Source organism: Eretmochelys imbricata, chromosome 13, assembly GCF_965152235.1.
Source record: "Eretmochelys imbricata isolate rEreImb1 chromosome 13, rEreImb1.hap1, whole genome shotgun sequence".
In the NCBI taxonomy this organism is placed as follows: Eukaryota; Metazoa; Chordata; order Testudines; family Cheloniidae; genus Eretmochelys; species Eretmochelys imbricata.
The window spans coordinates 6,544,946-6,572,017 of NC_135584.1; the positions used below are offsets into that span (position 1 = coordinate 6,544,946).

The 27,072-nt window shown below is 42.8% G+C and overlaps 1 protein-coding gene across 1 annotated transcript in view; it reads left to right on the forward strand.

Annotated features, from left to right (window-relative positions):
* NKAIN4 (sodium/potassium transporting ATPase interacting 4) overlaps window positions 1-27,072 on the forward strand; it is a 77,764-nt gene that overhangs the window by 44,620 nt on the left and 6,072 nt on the right. Inside the window, exons 3-4 of the mRNA XM_077832217.1 lie at window positions 627-707; window positions 14,398-14,595. Coding sequence (XP_077688343.1) covers window positions 627-707; window positions 14,398-14,595 — 279 coding nt within the window. The remainder of the gene's footprint in view (window positions 1-626; window positions 708-14,397; window positions 14,596-27,072) is intronic.

The following is a 27,072-nucleotide window of genomic DNA, read 5'->3' on the forward strand; positions in this document are numbered from 1 at the left end:
TGCCCTCAAAGGCCTCACACTGCAAGCCCCTGAATAGCAGCCGCTATCTTCAAGCTGAGGAGAGATGAATCTGACTTGCTCCAAAGTCTGTAATTTCTCCTTAGTAGGCTGCTGTAAGAGAAGCGTGAGACACCTTAACCCATCCCACCACTTGCTATGTGAGTACTGAACACCCCTGCCCTACAAGGGGAGCCGGAGCCGGAGCCAGCAGGGGCCTGATGTTAAAATATTATTGGGTCTGACAAACCTAGCTTAGCCAGCTGAAAACTCAGGGCCAGATCCTCAGCTGGTGTTTATCAGCACAGCTCCACTGCCACCAATGAGATGCATAGATTGATCCCAGCTGAGGGAGCCTTCACTGGGAATAGGGGGGCGATGTTGCATTAACATGCCATGCTGCAGAGCAGGACAGATGCAGCCTATGAACCCTGCTTCTGGGAACCAGATAAGAACATCCATAACCACCAGAGACCTATAGCTTCATTGAAATCTAGTCAAATGCCAGAAGAGCAGAAAGCGATTTGGGGCATTGACTGTCTCCAGCCGTATCACATGCAAAGCATGCTAGCTTCCCAGAGCACTCCCATGTTCATTAATTCTCTTCCCCCCTGCCTTTTCCTTTCTAGTATGCCATCTGGACTGCAATTTGGGTCACCTGGAACATCTTCATCATCTGCTTTTACTTGGAGGTGGGAGGACTCTCAAAGGTGAGTAGGAATGTGAGCCTGGCTGATTGGAGAACAGCCTGTGCACCAAAGGACATGGAAGGGAACCTGCTGGGGAACACAGTGTGGGAGAGGGGACTTCCCACAAGAAAATGCTGCCTGCCCTCTTGATGATTAAAATTGAAGAGGAAAAAGGGGAAGTGTGCTGTCTTCTTGCATAGACTAATGCAGCCTGATGCTTAGGGGCTCTCTGGGGGAGAGACACATGTTGCAAGCATTGTTACTATTTTGTATAAAGCACATAATAAATAATAAAAACAAGGTCCAATTTCTTGGAGTCCCCTAGCAGAAGTGTCAATGGTGGTTTGATTCCCCCCCGCCGCCATCAGCAGTCCCTGCACACAATGGAATCAAATAATATTTCAAACTGAAGGTGGGAAAGAAACCTTGGGGAAAGGTGCAGGGAGGACCATTGCATGAGAGGGGGTTAATTCCTAGCCTGAGTTCAGAGGCAACTCTGGGAGGCTGTGAGCTAATTAGGTTGCAGCTGAGCCTGTTGAGGGTTCATAACACTTTTTAGAAGAAGGGCACATTGCTCTGAGGGGAGAGAAATAGGGGTTTATTCTGATCAGACTCCAAAGCAGGGAGTTCTGGGGAATCATTAGCACTGCCCTGTACTGTTTGCATTTCTGAGTTTGCTCTAGGGAAGGAATACATTTAGGGACTTTAGCCCAGTTGATGTTGAGCTGGGTTAAACCAAACTCCTTGCAATAACTCGCTCAGCGGGGTTTCTCTCTTTTTATTCTACCCTTAGCCCTGCTAATGGCCTTCAGACAGTTTAGGAACAGGGACACCATGTTCCCAATTACATCTCTCTAGAGAGTTCAGTAAAACCCCTTCTGTGTCCTATATGAAGAGTAAAGCTGAAGGAAGCCAGGTAGATCCATTGTGGTACCTCCATACATGTGGCAACATAGGTGACTGCTTATCAAAAGCTAGGCACTTCCCTGCCTCAGGTTCTCCATCTAAAAATAGAAATAATAATAGGTGCCCACTGCAGGGATGTTGTGGGGATTAAATTAGTGAATATTTGCAAAGTTCTTTGAAGATGAAAGATGCTAAATATTATTGTCTGCTGCATAAGGACAGAGTCAGAAATACTGGCAATTGGAGCCAGCTCCTAACCCGAGTCTGGGCTGTAAGCAGTGAATTTCTAATGAATATTGCTGTAGCTTAATTAGCTCAAAGTGGTTAGAGGAGCTTGGTTCACTTTACAACACTTTACATTTGACCTGAATTCTCAGGTCATGTGTCTAAATTACAGACATTAAGTGGAACTGCTCTACGTTTCATCGGGTTTATGTTAACGTAGTGAGTGGTCACAAAAAGCCCGTTGCAGATAGGAGAAACTTTCATTTCCTAATTCCCCAACTAATCTCTATTTTCTGAAGTAGCCATAGAAACTCATTGAGAGGGAGCTCTCGCCTGGACCAGTGATTACCATTGGTCCAAAGTATAACTTCAACACTGGCTGCAATCAGTTAGATAAAAGGATCCAGTTTTGGTTAGTAACAGTCTAAAAGCACCTTTCTAGAAACAGTAAAACTCAGATCAAACTCTCCCTTTGATGGTTCACTGACTGACTCTCGTGTTTTCTAGTAGCCTCTCAGATGTACTTTTGCTACCCTTGACCTGTTTTACGTTATCTGAGTTTTACCGTTTTGGGAAAAAGATTCTGCAATACAAACAGGATAATACGAACGCCATTCTGCCACCTGTCAATGAGCTTTAACCCACTATCTTTGTCTCACGGGACACTTTAGCAAAGCTTGCAACTTTATCTGATTCTGTTTCTACTGCTGCCAATCTTTATTTAGCCAATGGGACTACTCAGATAAGTGGGGGCCTGTTTGTGTGAATAAGAGTTTATAGATTTGGGCTGCATTGCATAACACCGATTGTCTCCTGGTGGATTCTCCCTTGGAGCTGTAACAGAGTTGCCACCGGGGAGGATGTGGCAACTGGCAAAAATAAAAAATGTTGCTGATTTCACCAAAGAGCACAATAATTTACAGCTGAGCTCTGATTTTTTTCATAAATTGTTTTTGTTTGAAAAAATGCCATTTTGCTCTTTTTTTTTTTTTTTTTAATTTTGAGAAACTGCTTGCATCCCAAGAATGGCAAACTATGTCTATAAACAAACAAATGAGAGATCTTGTCGACGGGATGCTTGTGGAAATGAATTCTGGGATTTCAGTAGAATTTTGGGTGTGCTTCGTGGTTTAAAGGAGGAGACTTTAAAGATGCATTGTCCCAGAATCTCTTTCTCTCCAGAGACCTCACTAAATGGGGACTCTACTATCCTGTGTGAACAAGATGGATAAGTGCACCTAGCAGTTGTCTACACACACATTTTGCACTAGTTTAGGGTATGTCTACACTGGAGCTGGAGGTGTAGTTTCCAGCTCAAGAGACAGACCCACACTAGCTCTGATTGGCCTAGCACACTAAAAATAGGCATGTAGCTGCAGCAGTACAAGGGTCTAGCCACCTATGTACCTTGGGTCTCAAATGGGATTATAGTTGGGGTGGCTAGCCCCGCCCGCAGCTTGTGCTGCCATAGCTACACTTCCGCTTTTAGCAATCTAGTTTGATCAGAGCTGGTACACGTATGTCTACTCAAGCTGGAAATTACATCTTGCAGCTCCATTGTAGACAAACCCAAAGTTTAAACTGGTGCAAACCCCTGGATGGACTCCCTTATTTCAGTATAGCTGAAACCTGTTCCGAAGGGCTTAACTACACAGATAAACTTTAACGGTATGTGACTATGAAACTATTTAGTTGAACGAGTGCAAATCCCTGTGAGGATGCTATTCTATCCCTTTGCGTTGTTAGGGTGGCTTTGTTTTGTTTTGCTTTTAAGCTTACTGTTAATTGATTGTGAACAGGTTTAAGTTAAACTCAAATAAACCGTGAGCTGTAGCTCACGAAAGCTCATGCTCAAATAAATTGGTTAGTCTCTAAGGTGCCACAAGTACTCCATTTCTTTTTGCGAATACAGACTAACACGGCTGTTACTCTGAAACCACTCTAAAACTGAAATCAGTGTGTCCATGCAGGACTTTACACTGATCTAACTAAATTGATATAGGTTTGTATGTAGGCAAGGTTAATCGACCTAAGTTTAAACTGAAATCAAAGTGTCCACAAAGCCTTTTTGCACCAGTTTGACTAAGTCGGTTCAAAGTCACATCTAAACTGATGCAACTCTGCATGTGGACAGGTTTCTATCCTGGCCTATATGGGAAACACCACATCCTCCTGCACCTCCACAGGCCTGACCCAAAGCTCACTGAAGTCTGTGGAAAGGCTCCTATTGACTTGAATGGGCTTCAGCTCAGTCCCCATAAGAACTGTCTGTATTCAGGAGAGCACCCAGCACTGTGAGCTCATTGGATGAACCACCTCTGGAAGATGGCAAGAGCACTGAAGTATCAGCCATTTGCTGAGGAACACTGTATGGTGATACCACAGTAGGGCAGGTATCCCTGCATGCGTGTACCTGAGGGGGGATTCCTGTCCCTACGGCTGTCTTTCCAGGTGAGCCCTATAAGATATATGGGGCAGGGTGTGGAAGCCATGTAGCATTTCTGACCACCCCAGTGCTTCTCCTTTTCATTTCTGGCAATGATGTATTGTCAGATGCCTGGCTGATATAGCTGTGTCAGCAGCTGGTTAATTTATAATGACAAAATGCAGCAAGGGCAGCGAGCTAGAAAGAGTGGAGTTTGTTAAAATGGCAGCTGGTAATGACAGCCCTGTACAGTTCAGACAGGTGATGACTCCGGTGGGGAGACAAGGAGGAAAAGAACCTTGATTGGTTCTGCTTTAGCAAGTTTAATATATGCCTGGAGAGGTGAAAATATGAGCAACAAGGAAACTGCTACATGTCTTTGTGGCGGAGAAAGTCATTGTTGTATATTCTTTATGTGGTCTGGTGAATAGATTTGATTTTGGGAAGGTGCGGCGAGAGCGGAGGGTGGTTGAGAGGGGCAGAGAAACAGAGAAGAGAAAGTACCCAGCTGTTGTGCATTATTTATAGAACATCGTTATTTGTACCGTTAAATGTTCTGCAGTCCCCACCGTTGAACATTATTTGTAGAACACCAGCAAGTTTGTAGGCGCCTGTTTGTTTCTGTGAATTATGGGGGAAGGTCGTCTCCCTCTGGGGCTGCATCTACACTATGAGCGTGATTCTCTTGCACAGACGTACTTGCACTAGCTCAAGCAGCGGAAGTGATGGCACCGGCGAGCCTCCCTGAGCGTGTACCCATGGGCTTAGGCCATGTTTGTTCTCGGTGCAGCCAGCCCATGCTAGTATTGTTAGCATGCTAGCTCAAATGCATGCTAGTGAGTGTGTCTGTGGGAGCCGAGAACCACATGTCTAGCTCACAGAGTAGACGAAACCACAGTCTCTGGTAAGTGTTTTGACACCCGTGTCTCCTCAGCTCAAAACAAGACCCTGTCTCTTTCCTTCCTTCCTTCTCCCTTTGTCTTTTAGTCTCCTTTCACGGAGCATATTTCTAGAGTAGCCCTTACATCCTAGTGTTGACCAAGAAAATGCTAAAATATCATCAGAACAGCCAGTCTCACAATGTCTCCAGTTAAATTCTGCAAGCCACCTGAAAAAATGAGAAGCATCGGAAATGTCTAATGTTAGCCCACATGCAACCTCCAAACCTTCTGAGGTTCTCTTTTTGATACTTTATCTACGAAGGTTCAAAACATTAAAGAGAGAAAAGATCGGTGGCTATAAATTGTAGCAAAAGTGCTGCTAATATCCCTGAGCCATTTAAGCCCAGATTTCCAAAACCATAGGCATAATTGCACATGCAAAAATCCATGCATATTTTTTACCCATTTTGCATGTGCAGTTGCAATAAACATGCATTTAACAAGTCATTTGGGCATGTGATTAGTGAATGGGTGCATGATTGCAGTAACTGTGTGTGCAAAAGCATACAGGCAGTTCCAAATATCTAGACCCAGATGTTGCATCTGGAGTTAAACTGAACCCTCTTCATTTCCTTTTTTCCTACACTCATCTGACACCAAATCAAGATGAGTTATTTTTGTCCAAAAGGAAAATTCTCTCCTGAGTATTTTACATTTGTTCCTTATTCCTTGAACCAGAAAATCAGTTTGACAATTGTGATTATTCTTTTTTACTCCTTGTCATTTTTCATATTTTGATATCTTTTCTTCGTAGAATAAAAGGAATGAAATATTGTCCGCCAGAACTTCATTAGGCGGACAGCAGACAAATGGATTGGCAGACAAAGGTCTAATAAAGCATTTCCTGCTACCTTGCAATGATCTTTTGAAAGGTCTTTGTAAAGCAGGTCCAGCTGTGCCAGTTTTTTTTTATGACCATGCTTTGGTCAGACAAGAAACATGGAAGACCTGGAACTGAAATGTTGCTTTTCATCTTCAGCAATGTGACGTTGATGTGCTTCCTTGCAGGTTTGGTGCAGGCTCCTGGCTGTCTCTGCTCGCTGTTCAGAGCATGCTTGCAGTATCATGGTGACATACTGTTTCTCTGAGTGCTTTGTACAGCTGCTCTATATCACTGCAATTGGTGGGACTCCTGAGATTCCACTTCCAAACTGCTGCTTCTCTTCCTCCTGACTTTCCACATTCTCCCTCTTCTTTCTGCCTAGGCATCAATCTAGCTCGCGAGTTATAATACTTGCATCACCATGGTATCTTGGCTACAGATCCAAATATCACAATAAACTTCTAGATCCACTTGCTGGGCATGAAGACACAGCTCATTTACACAAGCACACTGTTTAGGTTCGTGGGAAATGCCAATCTAAATTAATAATTACAATCCGGCTGCTAAAATGTACATGTCTCTGTCTATTCAGCTGCCACATTGATTATTCATCATATGCTCAGGACACTGAAACATGTTTGAGAGGCAGTTAGTGTCTGGGCTTTACCTTTAAACCTGCCTCTGTTCATTCTTTTCATCTGGAAACTGTTCGTCGTGGTACGGTGATTTTTAAATTTTCCCACCCAGGCCTGACCTTCGGCCTTAACTCTCTACCAACACTGTTCTGATCACCTGATTTATAGGGGCATAATTTGGGTTAGACATCATGGAAGTTATTTGCATTCAAGAAGAGAATAGGTAGAGCTGCTCTGGGATAGCTCTGGTCCTGAGCAAATGTTATCAGCTGGAGGTGAGAGGAAACGCACTGTTGATAATAATTACTCCCCCACTCCTCCTCCTCAATTCAGAGAATAGAAATCCATTACTTGGCCTTTAATTACTACAGCATTGTGAACAGACAACATGAGTCTAAGCAATGATAAAAGTAATTCCCTTGCTGCCTCAGTGAGATGCAGGCACTGCTAGGAGATAAGAATTATTGTTCCCCTTTTTGATGATACATCTTTCCAACTTAAAAGAGGCAACATTATTCAGCCATCAAACTCTGAGGGCTTGTGTGGCTGGGCTGAACTTGCTTTGAGAGCCATTACTGCTGCTTTTTAATGAAAGGGGGAGCGGGGTTCAGAAGGCAGCTGGTGAACAAAGAAACATAGTGGTCTCTGATGATCTTTACTTTTCCAAAGCTGATTCTGTGGGTGCTAGGTGTGGGGGATTGCCTCTAATATAAAGGCATAGGAGATGTAATAGGAAAAACTCATACTGTATTAGATTTTTAGGGTTTTTTCTCTCCCCACAGCACCACCACTGTGCTGGAGAATTGCAAATAGACAGCAACAAGGTCCAGTGACAGTTTAAATTGAAATGTGAGCCTGGCTGGCCTTCAGCGGGCTCTCGAGAGGGCGCTTGTATCACCACTTCTCTCATATTTCTTTTCAGATTGAAGGCTAAGGAGGTAGCAGTAACCCTTTAAATAGCCACCTGTCAAGAAATGGAGAGAGTGTAGAGATACACCGATCTCTGTTCCTCACTGAAATAACTGGGAACTGATAAGTATTTCCCAACACATCTCCCACTTCTAGTTACCTTTACTTTTGCAATTTTTCTTGAAATGCACCTGCTTTCTGGAATACTTTTGTCTCTGTTTCTGAAGTTATTTCCTGATTCCTGTTCTTTTGCCCTGTTTTTAATGAGCTGCTTCTGTGATTTTCATATAATGCTAATTAAATGCCCCGTTGGTTTTTTAGTGTTGCAATAAGGAAAACAAAATGTTAGCAGACTGCAGTAGGAGTCCAGGGATTCTTCTTAGCAAACAGAGGTCAATAAAATGTTAGCCTTAAATGCCTTTTTACTATGCTTGGTCACCGCAGGTACCAGGGGCACCAGTAAAAAATGGCATTGATCTCAGTGTGCTGAGAAAACAACACCTCCATTCCTGTCCCTTACCCCAAAACACTGGTGGCAAAATGTCTCATCACCTTTTCAGAATGATGTGTGCAAAACGTCACTCGCATCTGCTTACACAAGGCCACTCTCAATCACAGTATGTGTAAGCATAATGGTCATAAGGCTGATCATTTGTGCGTGCGAGTGACTGCCTGCTTCACTCGAATGTGCAAGTGTGCCCATGTTTTCCCAAGAAACTCTTTAAAAACGGGGGGGGGTGGGATGGGGGGAGGAGTTGTCTCTCTAGGAACCACTCAACTTCGTCACTGTCGTTTCTGCTTTCTGATAGCATAAACTCTGCTTGTGATTGCAGCGGAGACTATTTGTGTGCCATAGCACCGAGCACTTTGACTTTGTATTTAGCATTCTTCTACCTGCCTAATTCCTTGCCATATCTGACATCTGTTCTGCCGCTTATCTAGGCTCAGTTCAAAATGAGGCTTGCTGATGTCTAGTGACTAAAAGTCCATCTTCTGCAGCAGAGGGAAGCAAGAGCCGACTCTGTGAGGATTTCCAAAGGGGAGGAAAGCTGTCCCATTGTTTTTTCTCTTGCCAGCTCTCTCGAGGCAGTCTACCCTCTGTGGAATCCGAGCACAGGGACGCAGCTGGAGGGGGCTCTTCACATTAGTCAGGCAAAAGGCTGACAGGGACCCCTGGGGGCAGACTCAGCTGGGGAATGGGGAGAGAGTGACGCCCTGGAGACAAGGCCCTGTGGGGCAGTGAGGCTGTTTGAATCACTTTGTATCTGTGGCAATAAAGGCAAGCCCTGAGCAAAGGAGCTGGAGCTGAGTCCTTGTCTGGAGTATGGTTTTGCCTTTTTTCCAGCTGGCGGATCTGCCCACTAGCTTGGGGTCGGGGAAGAAGAGGGTTGAGGGGAAGTCCAGCAGCGGCTTGGGCAGGCTGGCTGGCTCTCTCTGAAGGGGGAACTTTTTACGGGACATAATCATGTGTCCCGGGGACTGTATAAGATAGGAGGTGAGTGTCGGGGAGCAGCAAGCTTGAGGAAAACTGCATAACTCTAAGGAGGGGGAGAACATATGCATGCAATCTGTGGGGGAACAACACTCCCGTTGGAGAGAGCAGGCCAGCGACTCTCCCACCAAAATCCGGCAGCTTCCAGAGGCTGCAGGGGAGGGAAATTGGTTACTAGATGCTTCTCCGCAGATGTCCCTCAGCACAGAACCTGTGGCACCCAGCACCTTACGTTAGCTTTGTTACCCCACAGCTGCCAATCTGATTATTTCCCCACCCCCCACCCCTTCCAAAATGCAGAGGATCCTGTGTAAGCTCTACTGTTAATGGAGTTTTCTCTGTTTTCTTTCTTTTAATATTGGGGCTGCTTCAGTGTGGGTAGCACACCACAGCTTCGCACCTTCCTCCGTCCCCTGCAAAGCACATCCCGTCTTTTGCAGTGCTCATGTCAGGAACTTAGCAGCTGTCTTTTTCTGACTTCATTGTTCATGTCTCCCAAGATGTGCTTCCCAGAACACTTAGTAAAAAGTTTTGGAGCTGTTATTGAGTGCGAGCTTGTTGGGGGCTTGCAGGCTAGTCTACATAGGATTCCTAATGGGGTGGTTGGCTTCTCAGGACTTGGGAACTAGGAATTAATGCTATACATGAGCTTCGGCTTAGGAAAATTAAAGTCTATGTCAGGTAGCCTAACAAAATCTGTCCTTGTTCAAACATTAGCAGAATTCAGATCAGCTCCACTTGCAAGCCCACTTTGCTACTTGGGATGCGCCTGGATCCAGACTCTGATTTTTGCTATTTCCCCCTACCCCATCGCCTGTCTCAGTCTAGGACCAATGGCCCAGCAGCCAGTCCCAAATGCTTTAGAGGAAAGTACAAGAAGCCCTGTATTTATTGTTGGACTTACACTGTAAATTCTGTGTTTATTCCTATAGTGAAGAGGTCTTTAGATTCTAGGACAGGCACATATAAATCCTTCCACCCCTCTCCTATCGGCTGCTAGAACCAAAAGGTATTGTTGAGTCTACATCAAAGTGACATGGAAGGTCTGTTGGGGTCCCAGTGGCACTGGGCACTTAGCACTTCCCCATAAAGTATTGCTACCATTATCTTTTCATCCCCTGCTCTCCCAACAATGCTAAGTTTGTCTTTCATCAATTGCAGGGAAATTTAAGCTAGAAGCCCCAAAACAATACCCCGGGGGTTGCAGCTGTGATTCCAGGTTACTCAGGTATCCTTTTTCCCAAAGGAAGGGGGATTTGTTATTGTTGGAAGTGCCACCTCCTCTTTGCCTGTCGAACCCTTGAACTCCCCGTGCTGCGTTTCACCGCGTGACACTCAGAACTGCACTGAACCAGCGAAGCTGCGGGAAGCAAAGTAAAAGGTAGCTTGGGAGGCAGAGATGATGTGGAGTTCTTGGGCGAGTGTTAATTACTAAGCTATTGATCACAGTGGAGGTCAGTTTGTCAGAGTAATTTGACCCAAGAGGTTGATAGTGACTGAGGTCAATAGAAGACCCAGAAGTGCAATAAATCTGAATGCTGAGGTGGAAATTGACAGATGGAGCTGGGAGGGGAATTTATTAGATACATTTACAGTTGAAGGCAAAGAGGAAATTAAAGTGTGTGTTCAAAAATGTTTTTCATTATTACTTCAGCTGTAGATCCTAATTCTACTCTTGCCAGGTGGATATGTTCTGACATGATTCTGTGAGTAGACTCAGTGCTCCATATTTATTCTCCTTCTGTGGCTTCTATGGCAAATTTACCCAGTTTACAAATCTAAATCCCATGCCATGCTATGAAATTGACCTCTTGGTGTAAACCATTGTCAGGAACTTTTCCCTTGAACCAACGTTGGAAATAGTTTAATTGCTAGTGTGGATGATCTATTTTTTTCACACACAAAGAACAAAAGAATGGCTATACTGGGTCAGACCAAAGATCGATCTAGCCCAGTATCCTGTCTTTCGACAGCGGCCAATGCCAGGTGCCCCAGAGGGAATTAACAGAACAGGTAATCATCAAGTGACCAATGCTCTGTTGCCCATTCCCAGCTTCTGGCAAATAGAGGCTAGGAACACCAACCTGGCTCATAGCCATTGATGGACCTATCCTCCATGAGCTTATCTAGTTCTTTTTTGAACCCTGTTATAGTCTTGATCTTCACAAAATCCTCTGGCAAGGAGTTCCACAGGTGGACTGTGTGTTGTGTGAAAAAATACTTCCTTTTTTGTCTGTTTTAAACCTGTTGCTTATTAATTTCATTTGGTGATCCCTAGTTCTTGTGTTATATAAGGAGTAAATAACACTTCCTTATTTACTTTCTCCACACCAGTCATGATTTTATAGACCTCTATCAAATCCCCCCTTAGTCGTCTCTTTTTCCAAGCAGAAAAGTCCCAATCTTATTAATCTCTCCTCATATGGAAGCCGTTCCATACCCCTAATAATTTTTGTTGCCCTTTTCTGAACCTTTTCCAATTCCCATATATCTTTTTTGAGATGGGGCAAGCATATCTGCACGCAGTATTCAAGATGTGGGCGTACCATGGATTTATTGAGACAATATGATATTTTCTGTCTTATTATCTATCCCCTTCTTAATGATTCATAACATTCTATTTGCTTTTTTGATGGCCGCTGCACATTGAGTGGATGTTTTCAGAGAACTATCCACAATGACTCCAAGATCTCTTTCTTGAGTGGTAACTGCTAATTTAGACCCCATCATTTATATGTATAACTGGGATTATGTATTCCAATGTGCATTACTTTGCATTTATCAACGTAGAATTTCATCATCCAGTTTGTTGCCCACTCACACAGTTTTAAGGGATCCTTTTGTAGCTCCTCGCAGTCTGCTTGGGACTTAACTATCTTGAGTAGTTTTGTCTCACTTGTAAATTTTGCCACCTCACTGTTTACCCCTTTTTCCAGATCATTTATGAATATGTTGAATAGGACTGGCCCCAGTACAGACCCCTGGGGGACACCATATTTACCCTTCTCCATTCTGAAAACTGACCATTTATTCCTATCCTTTTGTTTCCTATCTTTTAACCAGGTACCAATCCACAGGTGGACCTTCCCTCTTATCTCATGACAGCTTACTTTCTTAAGAGCCTTTGGTGAGGGACCTTGTCAAAGGCTTTCTGAAAATCTAAGTACACTATATCCACTGGATCCCCCTTGTCCATATGCTTGTTGACCCCCGCAAAGAATTCTAGTAGATTGGTGAGACATTTCCCTTTACAAAAACCATGTGGACTCTTCCCCAACAAATTCTGTTCATCCTATGTGTCTGACAATTTTGTTCTTTACTATAGTTTCAATGGCTCAGGTTTGAGAATCTCCCTCACATCCTCAGCTGTGAAGACCGATGCAAAGAATTTATTTCGTTTCTCCGCAATGGCCTTATCATCCTTGAGTGCTCCTTTTGCATCTCAATTGTCCAGTGGCCTCATTGATTGTTTCACAGGCTTCCTGCTTCTGATGTACTTTAAGAAAGTTTTTGCTATTACTTTTTGAGTCTTTTGCTAGCTGTTCTTCAAATTCTTTTTTGGCCTTCCTAATTATATTTTTATACTTCGTTTTACAGAGTTTATTCGCCTTTCTATTTTCCTCACTAGGATTTAACTTCCATGTTTTAAAGGATACCTTTTTGTCTCTCACTGCTTCTTTTACTTTGTTGTTTAGGCATGGTGGCATTTTTTTAGTTCTCTTACTATGTTGTTTTAATTTGTGGTATACATTTAAGTTGAGCCTCTATTATGGTGTCTTTAAAAAGTTTCCATGCATCTTGAAGGGATTTCACTTTTGGCGCTGTACCTTTAATTTCTGTTTAACTAACTTCGTCATTTTTGTGTAGTCCCCGTTTTTGAAATTAAGTGCTATAGTGTTGAGCCTCTATCATGTTTTCCTTACAACAGGGATGTTAAATTTAATTTTATTATGGTCACTATTATCAAGTGGTCCAGCTATATTCACCTCTTGGATCAGATCCTGTGCTCCACTTAGGACTAAATCAAGAATTGCCTCTCCTCTTGTGGGTTCCAGGACTAGCTGCTCCAAGAAGCAGTCATTTAAGGTGTCAGGAAACTTTATCTCTGCATCCCGTCCTGAAGTGACATGTACCCAATCAATATGGGGGCAGTTGAAATCCCCCATTATTACTGAGTTTTTAAAAATTTTATAGCCTCCCTAATCTCCCTGTGCAACCATTTACCTCCATATCAGCAACATATTGTAGTTTAAAGGAAAGCAGCAAGAAAGAACAAACGTGGAGTCTGTCTCCATAATAGAGGAGTGTGTCCTTGTGTGTCCATGACAAGCTGCAGCAACTCTGGGAACAAAATGGCTGCTGTCTCTGACTACTGTCAGAGTTCTTAGCAAAGTAAAGATGTTGTATGCAGTAGACAAAGTCACCATAATTTGGTATTCGTGTAAACCACTGCAGACAAGATGAACCACTTCCAGCGCCATTCCAGAAAGTGTTCTTGGGACTTGTTGTTGACAATAATATTTAACAATGGATCAATTTCCTAATGTTGATGGAACTTTTAAGAGAGCTCATTCTGGTCCAGGTGCAATGAAGGTGCACCAGCTCTGTGTTGAGAAAATGTGTTGAGAATGTTCTTGTTCCTAATGCAACCACATCTGTAATAGTCAATAATGAAGTATAATTAGAGAGATGAGAATAAAAAGTGCAGTGGTATATTAAGTATGAAAAAAATCTCCAGGATGCCTTGCTCTGAAAGTTTATAACCTACTCCAAGAACCCATCATGTTTTGACATATTATATTTATATGAATCTAAGATAACTTGCAAATTTAGTGTGTTGCCTCTATCCTGATATTTGCAGGTATTCCAAATTTCTTGACAGCTCTTTTCTCCTCCAGGCACCACTAGCCACATGGTCTTGAGTCCCCAAACTAGTCTAGGTGCCTATAAAGTGTCTTTCTGTTGTGGCCTTGCAATATGGTGTGTTGAAGCTACCTCACGCTCATGACTGCATCTAGACATCACCATGATAAGGTGGGACTGATTGGCACAATGTTGCAGCATTGGGTCCCATTGGCAGGCCTTAGTCCAGTTCTTACTGATTTATCAGCTTGTTTGAAAAATGCTTCTAAACACCTTTTGATCCTCTTAGCGCTCACTGAAGGTGAGTTTTTTTCAGAAGCTGTCAGCGCTCGCCTCGGAAGGCTCCCATTGACTTTAATGGTCAGGTTTTTTTTAATGGCCAATTTTTAAGGCAACACTAAGCATTTTTGCAAGTCTTCCCCCCCTAAATGGGACTAATGAGTTAATTCCTCTGTAAATGAAGATTTTTTTGCATCTTTTTTTTCTCCCCAGGACAGCGAACTTTTGACCTTTAATATCTCCCAGCATCAGTCATGGTGGAGTGAAAATGGCCCTGGCTGCATAAGGAAGGAGGCGTCCATGGCTGGCATAAAGGGATTGGACAGCCATTCTTACATCTCTGTGATCGGTTGTGCTCTAGAGTATCAGTACATTGAGGTCATGCACAGCTCGGTCCAAATTCTGGTAGCGGTGAGTACTTCTGGTCTCCAACAAAGAGTAAAACCATCCAAGTAGAATGTTAGTAGGTAGCACAAAGGGAATGGTTGTTTTTTAACTCCGTGTTCTCTCTTAAATATCTACAAGACATTTTTTTAAAAATAGAAATCAACACCAGCAGCCTAGCACTTACCATAACAAGCCACGTACCTCTACAATAACAAATCAATGACTGGGGAAGGGAAACACATTTTGGTAAGGAAAGAGACCTAGCTTTTTGTATTTCCAATAGTCGCTTGTGATATTTGAGGGGTATGTGTGTGTGTGCGTGTGTGAGCTGACAGAAAGGATTTGGGGAGGGGAGATCTGTGTTTCCCTTTGAAGATCATATCCTCCTTCAGAAAACAAAACAACTTTTGATAGATCCAGAAAGCGGCACGTTTTATTCCTGCTGACACCAATGATTTGTATTAAGTTTCCATCAAACATTGCCTCATTGGAGTCTTTCACAGGCATTTTTAAAATATACTGCAGGAATGTGTTGTCCTTAATGTTCCCTATTAATTAATTGTTTCTCATTTGCATGTGAAATTAATTGAAACAAAAGGTCCATTATCGTCTTTATTTCCACTGGTGCTCACGCATTTTGTAGTTGCATCACATCTTTTTAATCTGCTTTGCTTTTTTAGTTTAGTGGCTTTAAATACATACGGGTTCTACTCCAGCTGGGAACTCTGCTTTAACCCATTGGGGGGGCTTCAAATGACAGGTTTGACTGCACCTGACATTGGCTTGTATGCATGAGAAAGGAGGATGTGAGAAATGTTACTGCATTCGTGCTGGAACACAGTGCATACTTCAAGGGAATATGGCCCTTTTATGAAGGACTGTTAGTCTGAATGTTACTCGTGGATGTTTTACTGCCCAGTGTTCTCATGGTAGTTCCCAGCACTGCCATAAAGAAAACCAAAGCTTTGTTTCTTAGTTTATTGTTTTCCAAGCTAACCAAAGATAGGTGTGCTCTGCAGGCTGAATGTTGAACCCTTGAGAGAGTAGAAGTGTCATACCTCACTTAATAGCATTCCCTCTGGCTGACTAAAGAAACATCAAAGTCCTCCCAGTGGGCAGACTTAAGGGGAAGGGCTCAGCCAACAAATGGCAGGACCTGGACCTATGTTATGCTTAGGATTGGCTCTGGTTTTATAGGATCCTGATAACTTAGGCATGAGGCCCCAAGATAGATTGCTGCAACAAAACACAGCAGGCAGGGTTACAACCCCTGCCTCTGGGCTGGGTATACTGATACTTCTTAACTTTTTTTTACAGGCACTGCAAGTTCATGTAGTGATTTGTAAATGCGTAAGGCAGCATGGGTTCAGAGTGAGTGTTCTCAGCTTGCGAGATGGAGAGAGGAAATTGATTGAGGTTGGGCAAGAAATTAATGGGTTTGGGGCAAATATTTATAAGTTGTTTCCCCCATTCCCTCCTCGGGATGTAAACCATAGAAGATTCCTATCCTACTTTTGTGCATCCTGGGCCCTGACACTGGGATATAAGCTCAAGCACGCGTGTGTACAGAAGTCCCTACAGTTCCTGCTCGGGATTTCCTGATGTATATGGTGAGTTTCTGTAAAAGGGACATACCTTTCCTGTAGTAAAGGTGGAATGTTAAAGCGCCAGGCCTATATCTCCCTTAAGTGCTCATATAATCTTACTGGACATTAGACAGATTTCCCTTGCAGACAGAGCAGAAAGGAAACCTTAAAGGGCTTTTCATTATTTCAATCAGGCCCTGCCTGAAAATAGCCAACTACTGCTAGTCCTTTCCCTGTTTAGTCTCTGAGGACCAAACTCTTTGATCCTTGCCAATAGTTTTGCTATTCTCTTTATCTCATTTTCAGGCAGATTTTATTATAGGCTGCTGTCCCTCCCAGAATGCTTTGCAGGCCTCAGTGCTGCAGACAGACAGTAAATATTTTTTTTTTTGTATTATTGATCATGTCTCCCGAAGAACAGGGAGATGCAGCAAAGGCTCTGACCTCGTTCCCTCCTTGTCTGTCAGGCATCTATGAGAAATTGAATGCTCAGTACCTCAAAGCAGTGGGGTGAGGGATGCAAAGCCTCCTCTCCTGTGTTTGTGGGTTTTGTTCAGCAGCTTTAAAATTATCTGTTTCAGCTTCAGTGTTATGAAATTGATATCTTGTTAACAAATAAGACGTGACCACGTGTCCAATCCTCCAGAGATAATTATTCCTCAGGAGCACTGAGGCACAGTAACATTGCTGTGTGCTCCCCCGGAGGGAAGGTTGATTCATCCCAGAAAACATCCCCCCTCATTAAATTTGACCTTATTATGAAAAAAAAAATGTTCCGTGCAAACCAGTGGGCTGTAATAGCAGCTGTGGAGCTCCCCTGAGCCCTGCTCACAGGATGAAAAGGTCAAATCCCCTGTGTAGCTGCTCTTCATAAACCCCATCTTTACTCGGGATGAATTTCACCCAGGCTGAGTGAATGCCATAGAAGCGTTCCTGAATGGCTCTGCTAATGCACTATGTCCCTGACTCCTGACTGTGTCACCCAGCTCTTCCAATCCCAGGCCTCTGTTGGGGGGGGAACCATCAAAGACCTGATTCTGATCTCATTTGTGGCAAATTCTGCTGGGCGAACTCCATGATGTTAATAGAGTTGCTTCTAACTTTATCCGGAGTGAATGAGGTCAGCATCCACACCAAAGACTGTCAGTTGTGATTGTTTCTTCATCTACACAAATATCTGTTAGGGCCTAATTTAAGAATCCATCAGACTCCTTTTCAAATGTCATTCAGTCAGGATTTGAAGTCATGTCTCTTGAAAGTGAAAAGGGCGTAGATACTATCATGACAGAACCAATACTGGATTATATGACAGAAAAGTGGGGCTATACCTTTAATCCCAACCAACCCACTGAAATACACCAGAACAAAGGACATTGTGAAGGGACATAGTGGAGAGAGATGCTTAATGGAAGCATACATCTTAAGCAGTGACTGTATACTGACATAGGCAGGTTAGTTCATTTACCGACAGTGTGCTGCCTGCCTATACCAACCCCAACAAAAAATGCAGCAGAAATAATTTTTATCCTACTTATCTGCAAAAGAAAATTTGCTTTGTTTTCCAATTTAGCAAATGTCCACAGTACAACTCCCCAACTTGCCAGGCAGCAGTTGGAGGTTCATTTTCTGTTTTAAATACCTGGCCTAATTTTGATCTGTCCATATGGCAGCGGGGAGGGATGGGCTTTTTCCAAAGGTCCATGGCATGGGATGGAGGCTGGAAATGTCTCCTAACAGAGAGAATTTTCAGCCTGCCTGTCCGCTGCTTTCATTCAAAATGACAGCTTGGAAGGTTCCCAAGAAAATGGCAAAGCAAAGGTTGACAGCAGATGTTACAGTGAAAAGCAAGTCAAGACATGTTTTGCTGTTGGCATGTGTTACATTTTCACTGATAATAATTGCATCCTGAGAGCAAAAAAGGTCAGAAAATCAAACTCTGTTGGTTGTCGCTTTGGATATCTGATCACAATCCCTTTTTCTCCAGCCAGCAAGAGCTTTCCGGAAACTCAAGAAGGATAGAGAAATTAATGTCTTCCCTCTTCCCTCCTACCTCCCCCAGCCCATATTTGTGAGAGGACAAGCATGCTCAACTCACTCTCAAGCTAGAAATGAAACCTACAGTACTTCTGTCTCATGGAGAAAAGTGATGGGGACTTAGCAGAGACTCTGTGCTCTGCTGCTCTTGTCACAAGCAAGGATGAAAGGGAGGGTTTGAATGTAGCTTTGAATAGTTCATGCCCCTAGGGCAGAACTTTGCAAAGGAGGGTGGGGTGAGGCTTGCTCTAGTTTTCCAGCTTCATTGGGCATTCTACCCTCCCTTGTCTTTCCTCCTGCTCCTTGTAGTCTATGATAAATTTGAGTTACTACTTTTACAAGTAACAGGTTCATTACTCAAATGGCTACTTAAGAAAATTTTATTCGGGTTGAATTTGAGATTAGGTCTCCCTGTGTATCCAACCAAACATTTTAATCAAGCACCATGCTCATCCACAAGTGAAAAATACTGAGCAAATAAATGGGTATAAAGAATAGAGCAATCCACAAAGCGGATGTATTCAGAACATCATGGACTGATGAAAACAAAGACAGAATTGATCAGTAAGCACGTCACCCTAAGTGGTAATGACAGTGGTGGCTGTTGCTTACTACTTCATTCTGATGAACCACTGGTCAGCATCCATGCATTGGTTTTTATACCCTTTTTTTACACATCAGCATATGCATGACCATATTTAATTTGATCTCAGTCCTCTCTCCAAATGTGGCTATCCAGGTAACCTTAACTGGGATTCTGAATGTTGACATTGCTATTTGCATCAGTATTTTGATCCGTATTTCCAGTGTGTCAAGGTAGATAGCTGCAAGGGTACATGTTACTCAAAAAAAAACACCCCTAAAATTCCATTAAGCCTGCATTATTTTGTTCCTTTCAGTTGTTTATGAAAATGCTCTTATTGCTAAAGATTATAACACTAGGTCACTTACTTATGCTAAGTCTTATGCTAACCAACTCTTAACTGCTAGGCCTCTGTGATGGGGTGTATCAACCCCGCACCCACGAAGGAGGAGGAGCATCTGTTGGCAACGCTGGCCCTGTCAATCATATCAGGGTGGAATAAGGGCTAGGAAGCAGGAAGTTCCTAGCAGTTGCTGGGCAGCTTTGGGAGAGAGCAGATGGTGTCTGTCTTGCTCCCAAGGGAGACTCTGGGAAGCCTTCAGGGGAGTCACTCTCAGGAGGGTCATTTACCATCCCCCTCTCCTCTCCTCCCCATGCCTATCAGGAGACAATAAATCTCAAACACTGGCCAGGTCGGATAGGATTGGCAAGCCCCAAAGAGAGCCATCAGGCAGTTGGTGCCACTACCCTCTACCCCTTAGGGGATTACAGAATCTGAGCATATAAAAAAAGGACTAGGAGAGTGGGAACCAAGAGCCCCATCCCCTTCAAACACAGGTGGGATATTTAACTCAATTGGTATCACCAAGACCTATACTTAGGAAGATGGGGATGGCCTGTGGATTTTTCAGTGCTTGTACAGCAGGAGGCCAGGACTGGTGACAGCCTTGCTTAGGCCTTAGTCTAGTGCCAAGCCTACCTTCATGATCTCCTACTTGTGTTTCGGCAATCCTGGCATCACTCAAAGCAAATGGCACACTGTGTATAAAATAAGCTTGTCTTATAACCTCTACAGGATTAGGTTGGGGCGTCCCTGCTCCATCCATTTGTCTTTGGTAACAGACTTTCACAATGAAAGAAGCAGATGCGTGGGACAACCGAGGTGCATCATTCCTTCTGCTCTGCAGCCTGTTGTTTCCCAGGCTGTTTGACTGGCTGATTGAACCCACCTGGCTATGACATGTGTTCCTAATAAAAGGCTTAATTGGATACTTGCATGCCTTGGAGGAAGCTGGTACTGAGGTTATCTGGGGAAACAGCAGCAGAGGCTAAAGAACAAGAGCATTCTTGGTGGACTTAGAGCAATAGCTTAGTGTCATTTTACATCACTAACTCTTCCCCCCCCCCCCCCCCCCTCGGGGTAACTTGCAAAGGCCTAAGAATGATCAGTATCTCACTGGGGCAAAGAGGATTCAAAACCCTTTCTGAGACTGGCAAAGGTTGAGGGCTGGGAATCACATTGGGTTACTGTATTAACCTTATACCGCTGCAGACGTTGGGTTTGAATTTCAGTTTGGGTCATAGTTGAACTGAGTTTTGTAGTCTCTGCTTGGTGACAGTCGCAGAGTGGGTATCATGCAGAGTCACAAAATCAACCACCCATTTAGGGCTGCAAATCATCTGCAGCATGGCTGGGGACTGTGAAGCTGGAGAGGAATTGCATTAGAAACATAGCGTTAGAAAGGAACACAAGGGTTATCTAGGCTAAACCCCAACTAGAGGCCCAGCTTAAGCAAAAACAACCCCTTGGATTTTATTGGTATAGGGTTCTTGTACAACCGAAAAGCACCCACAAAGCGCTCTTGCTCTCTGGGCATGTTCCCTTCATGCAACTTAAAGCATTAAATGCCAAAGAGCAGAACTGTTTAAAAGCACAAAGCAACAGAAGTAGTACTTCTATCCTCAGAGTTTCCTAGCCTGAATTGCAGCTTCTCTCTTTCTCCCCTGAAGCTAGCCCTAAAAAGCTCCTATCCAGCTGACTAGGCTTAGCTGGATAGGAACACTTTCTGTTTGAGCCTATCTGTCATGCTTCCACCTTCTCCTCCTCCAAGTTTCTCCTCAATAAATACACATCAACCGTGAGGCTTACAAAGTTCAAAATAATAGTATCTGAAACCAAAACAATACTTTGTATTTCTTAAGAAAGTGTGCATCACCAGCCTAAGCAACCAGGTCATCTCATTGTAGCCTCTCCTTTCACTGTGTTTGTATCTATGGTATATTAACATCTTGTCTGCCGTAGGCTGTGTTTAGAGTTGAGTGAAAATTGGAATTTCTGTCCCATGGGAAATTTGTTTTCATTCCAAAATAGGACACAAAGTTGAAATACTAAAATTTTTCACAGAATGAACATTTTCGGTTTTGTAAATGGCAAAATGTTTTGTTAGTGCCTTTTTGGTCAAAATTAAAAATTTCAATGTTCCCAAACTGAACCATTTAGTTTTGCTTTGCTGAACTGACTCAAAATGTTTCATTTCAAGTCATTCCATTTTACCATGGCTGGACTATATCTCTTATGATACAACTGGGGCCATGTGACTCTCGTGATGCACCACGCCGCTTGGTCAAAGGAGCAATTGTGTAGCATCATAGAACATGTAGTCCGGCCAGGGAGCCTGGCCCATAAGAGGATGGGGGCATCAGGCATCTAAATTACAACTCCTGTGAGACAAGGCACTACAATAGGAAAATGCAGTTTAATGTTGAACCTACTCAAAACTAAATGTTGTGTGTCAGCATCAGCAATCCCAAGTATTTTGAACTGACCTGAAACAAAATATTTTGTTTTGATTTTCCTGGAGGACATTTGAAAAATTTAGCAAAATCTTAATTTTTGCAAAAAAAAATTTTTGTTATTTTGCAGAAACTGCATTTTTCATCAAAAATAATTTAGAAGGAAAATTCCCAACATGTTCAAATTGTAACCATTTTGGGGAAGGAACACGGGTCTAGGTTCTGCTCTCGGTTACACTAGTGTGAATCTAGATTATACCAGAGAAATTAAGAGCAATATATGACCCATTGTCTTTTATTTATCAGTCAAACAGATGTTGTATTAATAAAGGTAAATGGGGCTGTGACACAGCATGTGATGGGAAGAAGTTACTAAATGGAGATCACCCCTATGAATTTTATGAAGAAAATTACTTTCAATCCTTTGCTACTTGGTCATCTGGGATGCTTTTTACTGTTTGCTTCCTTTAGGTTTTATAGGAGGTGAGAATGGGGCTCTTCTGCCTCACCTGGTTCCAATTTGAAGTGTGGAGCCTGAAAGCTTTCTATCACCCTGTCATTCTTGAGGCCATAATGAATCCTTGCCTCACTCCTCTCACACTTCTGCAGCTGCCAATCAGATGGGAGAGGGGGGATGAAAGCCCAGCTTCTTTTGAATGAGCTTGCTGAGTGGAAGCATTGTGAGAGGAACCATCCCCCAGAGACCTTGGGCCTGATGCTCTTCTCACTTACATTGGTATAAATCAGGAGTGCTCCATTTAAGTTACACCATTGTAAAACTGGTGCAAGTGGAGAATAAGATTCTGTGATTGCATCCTCTCTAGACATCTTTGTGTATGACGCCTAGCACAATGGGGTCCTGGTCAATGACTAGGACACGTAGGTGCTATGCAAATACAGATAATTAATAATAATAAATCCAAGGTCTCCTGGAACTCAATTGCTTAATCTATATGGAAACAAGTGAGGTACTAAATTTTAGCATAAATAATTAGCTTACCCCAAAAGCTGTTACAACTGGTGGGGAGTTCAGCCTAACCCCATTAAAGGCACAGTCTCTCATGTGCCACTAAAATCACCATTGATTCTTGATTATTTTCATATTTCTTCCTCCCTCTGTCCTGAGTCTGCTCTTGAGAGTTCCCTGTATACATCAACCTTGAAACATTTTCTCGTGCAGGCAAACACCTTGATGGATGATGCTATAAAAGAAGCTAATAGATCAAAACTGTGTAAATTCTCTTCTTGCCTCTCCCTCCCCTCCCTGCTGAGGCAAAAATTAAATTTCAGCCAATCAGATCTATTCCAGTTGTAGCTGGAGGATGTTTTTGTTAGAGCCTTTACATGTTTCACAACAACTGAACCATTTTTCTATTCTGCACCAAAGAAACATACAAACCCTTCCCTCTGTCCTTTTGTCCTGGTGCCTATTCACCGAGGGGTCTCACTCTCCTTGAATTTCTCTAGCATCAAAAGTACGTGGTGGGGCTTTGTGTGCAAAGCTGCTCCATGGAATGTGTTCTCGCAGAAGTGCCCCTTTCCATTATTGTTACCATCCAGCAGGCCGCCTTTCTTTCTTTCTTTCTTTCTCCCCTGTTCGTCTTGAGGTGGCTTCAGTGGTGTTTAATCCACTGCTTTCCTTGGTTTTCAGATTGAAGAATGTACCCTGAAGGGCAAGGAACAATGTCTAATGGGAGAGTGTAATCTTTCATCTCTTTCTCTGTCACAGTCTAATGTGATTCTAGGGCTTGCGATAGACTGGGCTGAAGTGAGACCTAAGTGGCAGGTGAGCCTTCAGTTAGCATCCTACACAGGAGTGAAATACAGCCATAATCTTTGACCTCTCTCTTGAGGCTTGTGTGATGTAAATGAATGACTGCTAACCATGGTGGGTCTCCTGATGCAGAGGCTTGCCCACTGAATTCCCTCCCATCCTAATTATTTCACCCAACATTGTAAAGAGCCATGAGGTGAACTCTGGTGTCTTTAGGCTTTGTTCAGAGTGCCACACAAACGCCTTTCTACTAATTTGGAAATCCCAGAATTACAGTGATGTTCCTCCTAACAGCCAAAAGCCTGGGTATCTTAAAAGAATATGAACCGCTGGCAGTCCAGTTCATCACATTATTAAAAACAGGGCTGTATGTCACACTAAGATTTTAATTCTTTCAAAGGATTTATATTCATTACATGTAAAATGGAATAAACCCATCCCCTAATTCTCAAGTTCAGTGAAGAAACCATTAGCAATGATCGGAGGGGCAGCCGTGTTAGTCTGGATCTGTAAAAGCGGCAAAGGTGCCACAGGATTCTTTGCTGAATTAGCAGTGAATCTACTTTAAAAGCTTTGAGCCTTTTGGAGTTAACTCAGCCCACGCTCAAGCAGACTCTCTCTCACTGAAAGCAGACTTGGTGATGGCAATTTTTATTTCAACTCTATTGGCTTTGTTTCATTCATAATTCATGCATGAAGCAAGACAGAGTGTAGATCCCAGGAGTTCACTTTATCCCCAAAGTGATAGGTTTAATTATAGCTTAGTTCAGGCAACATAAAAATGCAATACACATTTATATTGTATGTCCCTCCTCCCCCCGCTCCAGAAACATCCCCCTTCCGGCTGAGCTGGGAGGCTAATATAACCTTTTTAGAGAAAACGGAAACAAGTAATTGAATAAACAGTAATTTATAATTGATGAAATCCATGCCACAAAGTCGTGCATTATAAGGTCAAAGCAGAGTAAATTTGAAACACAAAGCAGGCTATGTTGAAACAAAGTAGAGTGGAAACCAGAAATAGAAAGATAACTCACGCTTCCAAGGATTTGGAATTAGGAGATCTGGTAAAGTTCACTTTGTCCACTGTTCTATTTGTTTTTGCCTTCTATATGGAGAAGGGGTGTTTTAGTGGGAGGGGGGAGGTAAATTTCTTTGCAAAGAAAACTTCCTAGCAGCCCTTATTGCTAGCTCAATACCTCTTAATTGTGGAACAAGTTTTTAGGAGGTTTAACTGGTTGGCCCTAGTGGCATGACTGATATTAAGCATTTATGTGAATTCTGCCTTTATGGTGCAAGATAATTCATCCTCATTCTTAATGCTGTTTTGGACCTCTCTGACATAGATGACAGAAGTAACAACTTTAGATCAGGTTTACCTGTGTATTATATGGAGTATACAGACCATTAGGAATCAAGTTTGGCATAACTGTTAATCCAAAATTCACAGTTGGACAAGACCATGACAAGAGAAGACTGAGGGGGGACATAACAGTTTTCAAGTACATAAAAGGTTGTTAGAAGGAGGAGGGAGAAAAATTGTTCTTCGTAACCTCTGAGGATAGGACAAGAAGCAATGGGCTTAAATTGCAGCAAGAGAAGTTTAGGTTGGATATTGGGCAAAACTTCCTGTCAGAGTATTTAAGCACTGGAATAAATTGCCTAGGGAGGTTGTGGAATCTTCATCACTGGGGATTTTTAAGAGCAGGTTAGACAAACACCTGTCAGGGATGATCTAGATAATACTTAGTCCAGCCTTGAGTGCAGGGGACTGGACTAGATGACCTCTCGAGGACCCTTCCAGTCCTATGATTCTATGATGGCAATGTATGAGGATTCAAGAAGACCTACCTGGAATCTCCTGTGAATCAGGATAAGCATTAGCTATACAATACCCATTCCTGGATGTTTTAGTGAATGTCCAATGAGTTGGCTTTATCATTATTATTTTACACTGATCCCTATAAAATATTAAAGGCAGGATTTTCAAAGCCCAATGAGATCAGGCCCCGTATGGGTGGGTATGTATTTGTACTCTGAATCTGAACCTGGAATTACGTGAATGCACACACTCAGAGTTCTGTGTATGCAAACAGCCAGATAGACATCTAGCAAAGGTAAAATTTTCGCACACATGCATACAATATGAAGTGGGGGTGTGATTCCCAGTTCACATAGATATACTCGTGTTAGCTCTCACTGAGCTAACACACTAAAAATAGTAGTGTGGTCATGGTACACAGTAAGTGATGATATGGACTAGCGACCCTGGGTACAAACATGCCTGAACCCCCGGGTGTGTCCTCAGCATAGCTAGCCCAAGCTGCTGCTTGCCACTGCCGTGCAGTTGTGGCTACACCATATTTTTAGCACACTAGCTCAATAACAGCTAGCATGAACATATCTGTGTGAGCTAGGATTGTACCCCTAGCTCCATGTGTAGAAATATCCACAGAGATGGTAATAGCATGTGCAGATTAGAAATGCTCACACACTTTTCCATGAAGTCCTAGACATTTTGTGCTTTGAAAAATCAGGTCCTACATAATAATGCCCCATATGTACCTCTTATTATAGGATTTCAAAGTGCATCATATATCTATTAGTCAAGTCTCACATCACTCATGTGAAATCGATGATTTTCATTTGACTCCAGGTAATCATGTGACATACGTGACTTATTTATTATGTACATTTTAGAGACTGATAAACCTACACCAACTGTGATTGTCCACAGCCACACAGTGAGTCAATGTTACACCTAGAAATAGAACCCAGGGATCCTGGCTCGCTGCTGTAAGAACCCAAGAGTCCAACCTCACCTCTAACATACTAAGAAATTAATAAATAAGTCTCCAGGTTCTTACCATCATTTCAAAGACACAGGAAGTTATAAAAATTTGCATCAAAGATGCTTATCTCTGTCACAGTGATTAAATTTTAAATACCTGTCCTTGCCCAATTGTATTGTGATGTTCAGCTTTAAGGCTCACGGATCAAGCGAACAATGGATGTTGGTGCAAACTAGAAAACAGTGGGACACTTTGTCATCCTGACATTAGCTGGCCCTACTTCCTATCATTCCAGTTCTCTTTAGATCCTCAGTGGACAACAGACTGTAGATCACTAATACCTAGGACTGGAGATCAGAGATGCTGGAATGAAAGAGGGAAGACATGAGAAATTAACAGACACAGCATGCTAAGGATAAGAGCATCATATTTTTTGTAAAAGTAGCTATTTCAATGAATCTAAATAAGTGTCTTCAAAGTATTTATCTTTAATCTGATGATCTCTTAATTTACGTATAAATATTTGCTTTGCTTAGATACTTTAGAATCTTAGCTCCTGGATAATTCACTGAAGTTCAGCCTGAGAAGAGGTAAATGATCTTTGGACCTTTGAGGAGAGGTAACAAAGGAGGATCTGCACCTTAATCACACATGAGTTCTCCGTTCTAGGGATTGACCAAGAGATCCTATCCATAGGATGGTGCCAGCACTCTGACTTCAGTCACCCAAAACTTGAAGAGCATGGACCAGTGACACACTAGAGGGACCAATGGGAGAATCTTGCATGGAGAAATGCTCATAAGTGATTTGGAGTGTAGTCCCACAAATAGCTTTTATTTGTCCCTTATCTAATAGCCATATATATTGCCTAATAATAAAGGATTATGGCTTGCTGCCTTTATTCAGCACCATGGTCAGCTCCAGGTACATTTCTCTCCC